Source organism: Galleria mellonella, unplaced genomic scaffold, assembly GCF_026898425.1.
Source record: "Galleria mellonella isolate WM207_F2 unplaced genomic scaffold, CSIRO_AGI_GalMel_v1 utg65, whole genome shotgun sequence".
NCBI lineage: Eukaryota > Metazoa > Arthropoda > Insecta > Lepidoptera > Pyralidae > Galleria > Galleria mellonella.
In genome coordinates, this window is record NW_026442138.1 from 6632135 (window position 1) to 6639280 (window position 7146).

General features: G+C 31.3%; 1 protein-coding gene across 1 annotated transcript in view; it reads right to left on the bottom strand.

The window, feature by feature from the left end:
• The window catches only part of LOC113519711 (RNA helicase aquarius), a 91232-nt gene that overhangs the window by 43584 nt on the left and 40502 nt on the right, over positions 1 to 7146 (bottom strand). The window contains exons 7-9 of the mRNA XM_026904888.3: positions 3975 to 4088; positions 1308 to 1411; positions 764 to 875 (exon numbers count right to left, since the gene is read on the bottom strand). Coding sequence (XP_026760689.2) covers positions 764 to 875; positions 1308 to 1411; positions 3975 to 4088 — 330 coding nt within the window. The remainder of the gene's footprint in view (positions 1 to 763; positions 876 to 1307; positions 1412 to 3974; positions 4089 to 7146) is intronic.

The window sequence follows — 7146 nt, forward strand, 5'->3', positions numbered from 1 at the left end:
ATAAATATCTTCACACATTCTGATCTGATTTTGGTGTTCCATTTTACAATAAATATAAGGTTTACTACCATGTTGGTCCCAAGGCATTTTTATCAAGATTGAAGCTAGTTTCTTGTTGTGAAACAAAATTTTAAATTATCAATTGATTAGTTTTTGCTCGCGTTTTCGCCCGCGTGACCGGTATACGAGTACATTAACAGATCGTGATAAAAAGTAGTCCTTGGCCTTCTTAATGACTGTGAATTTACAATTCAATTCATTGGCTAAGTTTAGAAGAATTTATAAGATCTATTTATTAATATATTATTTATTTATATATTAGCTGTTCCTCACATCTTTGCCCGCGTAAATAAGTAGATATATAATGTAAAATATGTGTTACGTCAGGATATAGCTTACTCGTGTACCAAATTTCATTCAAAATTCAGCTGTTTAGGTGTAACTGAGTAACAAACATACGAACATCATTCCAGCGTTCACATTTGTTCAAAGATGTTTGAATAATATTAGTAGGATTTATTATTATTTTTTCATTAATTAATAAATGTTTTATAAAGAATATGTTCAACTACGAGTACTTAACCAAATGATTAGTATAAATATATTATATATCTAAAAAAAATGCAATCCTTCCTAATAATACAAATGAAAAAGTGAGTTTGTTTGTTATTTCCTTGTCAAATAACCATTCAGTCAACATATTCCGATTACGCGGATGAAGTTGCAAGTAAAAACTAGTAATATTATAATTCAAGCAACTCACTAATAGCTCCCGAAGGAAACCTTTGTCGAGCCGGTGCCATGGTGCTTCATCTTCTTTGCCTTCAGCTGGTACCAAGTTCAGGTAGGTCGCAATAGCACGTAGTGCCTTATCACTGAAACCATTACAAATATTATATTAAATGAGTACGGCTCACGTCACTCGCCGATGATGCAGTTTTTCATATATGAAAGAATTATTAAAATTGGTTATTTATTTTTTGAGTTTATATTACACACAAGAAAATCAAATCCTTCTTCTTTATATAATAATTATCCCATATGATCTGTCGATTCGAACTCGGAATTCTAACATTCGTACCAAGTGTATTTCTAGTTACATTATGGAAGGATTTTAAGGCAAATAAGCTAACGACCCACGTTATGAAATAACACCATCGCCATTACAGAATACGCTATTATGCCCATGGGATACTACTAATTTGTTATTTTTTTTTTCCAATCGCATGCGTGCATTCAAGTATTTTTTAAATTGGTTTTCACATTGGAAAGTTTCAAACAAAATTAATAAAAATATGTATAAATACCTTAAATTTCCAAAGTGTTTCTGCAAGGATTCCCTAGTGTCCACACTGGCAACATTTGCGAGGGCAAACGAGCGCAAATCGGGGAACTTGGCGAATGCCGCTTTCTGCAAAGTTTAATTAATTTTCAATAATTCAGCTATCCACACATAGAATAGTTTGCGTTATTTGGTTTACGCTGGCAGGGTATCTGTGAGGGAGAATACGTAAATCTTCACCTATCATCGGTGAAATCAGATCAATTTAGCCATATTGTGAGATATTCATTAACAATTAAACAGAAATTAATAATATTAATATAAATAATTAATAAAGGTTGCTTAGAAGAGATTGCTTTACGATAAGGTCGCTTTTCAGATCACTTCCCTTTAATTATTGACTGTATTTAATCATTTTGTAATTAGTACAATGAAGTGTAAATTAATATATTTATTATTATTTATTTATTTAAAGGAACAACAACAGCATATTGCATTATAACACATATAACAAACATTGAATATAATACAATATTAATGCACATGCCTATTAAAGGTATTCACAGCATTTACTTTAACATAATTATACGAGTACAGTATATGTTATATAGAACAATAGAGTATATTATAAGGTTTAGAATCAGCTTATATCTGTTACTATTTATATACCACTGAATAAAAATTATCACAAATAATTTAAAATTCTACAGTTTGATCACATATTTAGATAGAGTTTTGCAATTGTAATTCTTTATCAAAAATTGCGCAGTTACTACAACAAAAATACGAGAAACATTTGGATCACACACGTCTAGTTTTATCTTAAATTAAAGAGCACGTCTGTCTGTATATTTATCACGGTTTTAAGTCTTAAATATTAAATCGACGTGAATGAACAATGACTTTGATCAGAAATAATATAATTGTATTATTAAGTGTGTTTGTAATGTAATATGTACTGAAGAAATGCTGTAATCCATAATTCTAAACTACTTTTTCACCAAAAAAATAAGGATCTAAAAATAAAAAGTAATGAAATCTCTCATATTTGACAGGTGAATAGTCAATATGGGAGGTTGGGGGAAAGGGATTGTTAATAATGGAGACTGAGAATCCCATTGCTAACAATATATCCAACCAGGTCGACTCGCGGTTCTCCCTGGAAACTATCATGGTTAATTCCTGATGAATTCATCATGATAGGCTAACTGGCCTGTTTTCATTCTCATCTATCATCCTTCACTGGTGCTCCGCCAGGGTATTCCGTTAGCGCAGGCGGGGTTACCATTCCATTTTCACCCATCAAAAAAAATATGGGAAGTTCAAAACTATCAATATTTCTGTCATATAAGGTTGCTACGGTTTTGATTTAAATGTATATACTTAAAATTCGTGTATAAAGATAATATTTAATAAACCAATTTTAGTACTGTATCATAAAAATGAAACAAGAGGAAGTCTATATATAAAAGCTAGTATTCAATATAGTATTATATAAAAATATATGGTACACGAAATGTTAGGATTGGAAATCCACCTACATAATTGTATACATACAAACCACCAGTCTGTACTAACCGTGACAAATTGAAATCAATTCCGTCTTCTAGATGACGATACAAATAGTCTATCATTACGACTTGATTCATGTTCTGCTTAGTAATCTATTACAATAAGATTATAATTAAACAACACTTTGAATGCGTGATACATAGGTATCATCACGTCTGAATACTATCAAAAAACATAGGTAGATATTTTTAATATTCTCATACATACTCAAGATACAAAGTTTTAATTACTAGCTTGCCCGACAAATGTTGTTGTGTTTCCATGTTTTTATGAATAAAAATAAATTTGTTACAGTTGGAAATTAAGTTATAAAACATGTAACAAATTTTACCCATTAAGTCGAGATATGACCTAGACAGGGTCAAAGGCACTCTTGACATCATAATTATATAACTGTTATTTTCATTTTATAATATAAAACATGAATCTATGGGTGTCGTAGCAGAGTCCTGGGCAATTTTAAGAAAACCTAAAAATGTTATAAATCTGCTATTCATTATATTCGTTTTGCCGCTTATGGCATTTGCCTGTTTAGTACCTCCCTAGAAGCCCTTATTGTCTAAACAGTTCATAATTAAAGCCTCTAAAAATAAAAAGCCATGAATGAGGACTCCTATCGAGGCCGTAACTAGTCGGGCAATTTCGAAACTAATACGAGAGAAAAAACACAAAAGTTCAATATGTTTGGTGGCCTATAGCTTATTACTGGTAATCTTATATCTGATTAGAATTATTTTGTTTCATTCTACTACCATTAGTATGTATACGATTGCCTCGAAGATTGATTTATTTAAGTTATTATTATTATCAGAAGTTCTACTGCTTTCTATATTATTCATCGATCACCGACTATCATATTGTTCACGCACGTTTTGCGACACATGTTTCACTAAACCTCTAAGATACCTCCTCAAACAAATTAATAGATTGCAAAGTGCGGTATTTCGTAGTAATTTCAGCTACCCGCTAATAGATATATATCGTCATAGTCTTAGAATACTGACGTATATATATATATATATATATATATATATATATATATATGTGTGTGTGTGTGTGTGTGTGTAATATTTCACATCTATATATTTCATCTTACTGTCAATAGTATTTAAAAACAAACCTGTAAGGATGTTATTCTTGAATAATGCAATAGTGTCATATCACGATCTGTCATAGGATCACCAGTTTCATCACTGATCTCGAAGTTGGCGTAGAATTTCAGCATCTGTAGAAGCTGTAAAAAAAAGAAACATTTTTGTAAATAGTTGCCATATTATTTTTTTACAAACTTTTTGGCCGCTACTTCGTACGCATGGATTTCATAAGGAGGAAAACTAAAGGCAATAAACCTTTAACAGATGGTGTATCAAGATAACATATACACCAGTTTTTAAGTTAAAGCTTCCAGAACGGTAATCACTATCAGGTAGGCCGTATGCTTATTTGCCACCTCAGTGGTATAAAAAAATTATTTTGAAGATTTTAATTTCGATTTTAAAGATCTTATACTTAACAATTAGTAAAAATAAAAATATAGATTTAAAAAATATATAACTATAAAGTAATTAGCATATACTTATTTGATACATATATTTAAACGATTGCCCAAAACTGTATGTACGAATATAATGTTTTCAGGGTTTATGTATGTAAGTTTCTTTATTCAACTATAACTTCTAAATACCTAAACAGATTTTAATGTATGAGATATTGTTAGAATCCTTACATCATACCAATGTACAGTAACAATGAATGTAGATTTTTTAAATAGTTTTTTGGCTGAGTAGACGTGTTTTTAGTTTATGGAGTTACATAGGAGTATATATAGATATACTCCTAAGTATTAAAAAAGTCCTGAAATTTTTTATTACAATATACCTAAATAATTCTTACTTGTGTATAATTATGAATATTCGTATATACTACCGCCATCTATAATTCTGCAAGGAAAACTAGTAAGTCTGATCACTATTCAATTAGCAGATCTGTGGCGTTTCTAGCGCTGTTTATGATCACATGTGTAGAGTTACAACAGGCAAAAATCCGAATACTTTATAAAAGCAAGCGTAGCGCCCTCTTTAGGAAAATGGCGTAACTACTAGACGTGGACAATGTCTGTACACTGGAAGTTCAATTTTTTGTTTTGTGTTTTATTAAGAAGCTACAGATTCTCAAAGATCTGTATTTTAATTAAGTGGAGATCGACCTAACAGTGTATATTGGAAGCAATGTACATTGGAACGACTAACTCAAACATTTTTAAACGAGTTCAAAAAAGAAGAAGGTTTTCAAGTCGGTTGCATTTTTTTATAAACGGATTTTAATAACATTTTTTACTTTCATATTGGCTCCATATAAATTTTATCTAAGTCGGTTTAGGAGTATAGTTTATAAATCACAACAATTGGTTTTACTATGATTGAAGTCAGTGTTTTTTGTGGAACAAAATCTTAAATTAACAATGGAATGTGCCCATGAAACATTACGTGGTTCATCGAAGCGTGAGTGCACAATTGAAGTCGTTTTATGCAAAGCAAAACGTACCTCATACTTACACAGGGGTGCGGTGGGGGGGGGGGGGGGGGGGGGGGTTGTTTGTAATGCGAACTACCAATATTTTGCAATTTTTTCAATTTCATTGCGAGTAATATACCGTCAGGTCGACCTCCACGGGCCCCCTCTGGAAACCATCGTATATATGATCATATCTATAATTCTATAATATAGATAAATGTAGTAATGTCAATATACTTGTTATAAACTGCAGTAGGTGTCCAGTAAAAAACACAAACTGATTATATCTTAACTATAAGCATATCGCATAATAAAAGAATATTTACTTACTAATTGTGCTAAAATTTTTTAGAAGATGGTATTGATAATCTGTCAGTTAGTCTGTCTATGAGACTGTGCCAAATTATTTTTAGATCTTAAGCTGAAAGTATTTAGGTTACGATATTGAAATTTTATTTATTGCGATATTGTTCTTTATCAGATAGTTATGGAGATTATAAAAATAATTTTTATGATAAAAATGCATTTTAAATATTTTCCTCAAATCGAAAACAAAGCGTTATGAAAAAATTAAAATTATATGTAAAAGAATATACCTTTTTACAAAGGAAGTTCGTGAAAATATGCATTTTGTTACGTAGTTGTATATTATAATACTTTACGTGGCTAAATTTACACAGTTCATTTATCGGTCCATGCAGCATAATAAAAAAAAATACAAAATCTTTACTACCTTTCTACTATTATGTATTATCTTTTAACAGGGGTTTATATTTTTAACCAAAGTCAAAAAAGAAAACTGTATTATATTTTACTGAAGTAGATGTCATCTTGCAGAAGTCCATATCATTGGTGATTTGATTAGAATTATTTTGTTTAGTTCCGCTACCGTTAGTACGTGTGTATGTCTTTGAGTGTTCGCAGTCACATACATACTAATGGTAGTGGAATTAAACAAAATAATTTAAATCAAATAATCAATGAACTGCGGGTCTACCATGAAATGAAATTCCGAAATTTCGGACTCAATTTCGTGTTTTTGTTTATACCAAAATCGGACCAATAAATGGAGTTTAACATTTCTTTCGGCATACATCCTATCATAAAAGTCCAAAGGAACAACATTTATACATTTTTAATATTTTTTTTTATACGACTTAGAATGGAAAACAAGCTGACGGCCCACCTGATGGAAAGTGGTAACCGTCGCCTATAGACATGAGCAGTACCATGAACATAACAGAGTATACTGTTTCGCCCATGATATATCCAAACGGCATGTCTTATGTAATTTTAACATCAAATTTCTGTTTCCTTTGGCTCCGAAATTTCGGAAAACATTTCATGGTAGGCCCTATGTTATCTCTTATACTCGATACGTTTGTATTTATTATACACTTAAAAAAATATAGTACCTACATATGACGTATTCACCACTTATGAGTATGACTTTGATGATTCCTGCTTTTTAAATTAAAAACCATGTCTCTCTATAGGTCTCATGTCTACTAATTTGATCAAGGTTAACATCGAGTTTCTGTAGGGAAGGGATTGTTAGTAATAGACTGAGGGTCCCATCACTAGTAATGAGTATATTACTAGTGATGGGGCCCTGAGTCTCTAGGTCGACCTACACGTGGTCCCCCTGGAAATTATCGTGCTGAAATCCAAGCCTATTTCATCATCACCTATCATCCCACATTAGTCCCTCGCCAGCGTATACCGTTAGTGCGGACGGGGTTACTATTCCATTGTCATCCATTAAAAAAAATCATTTT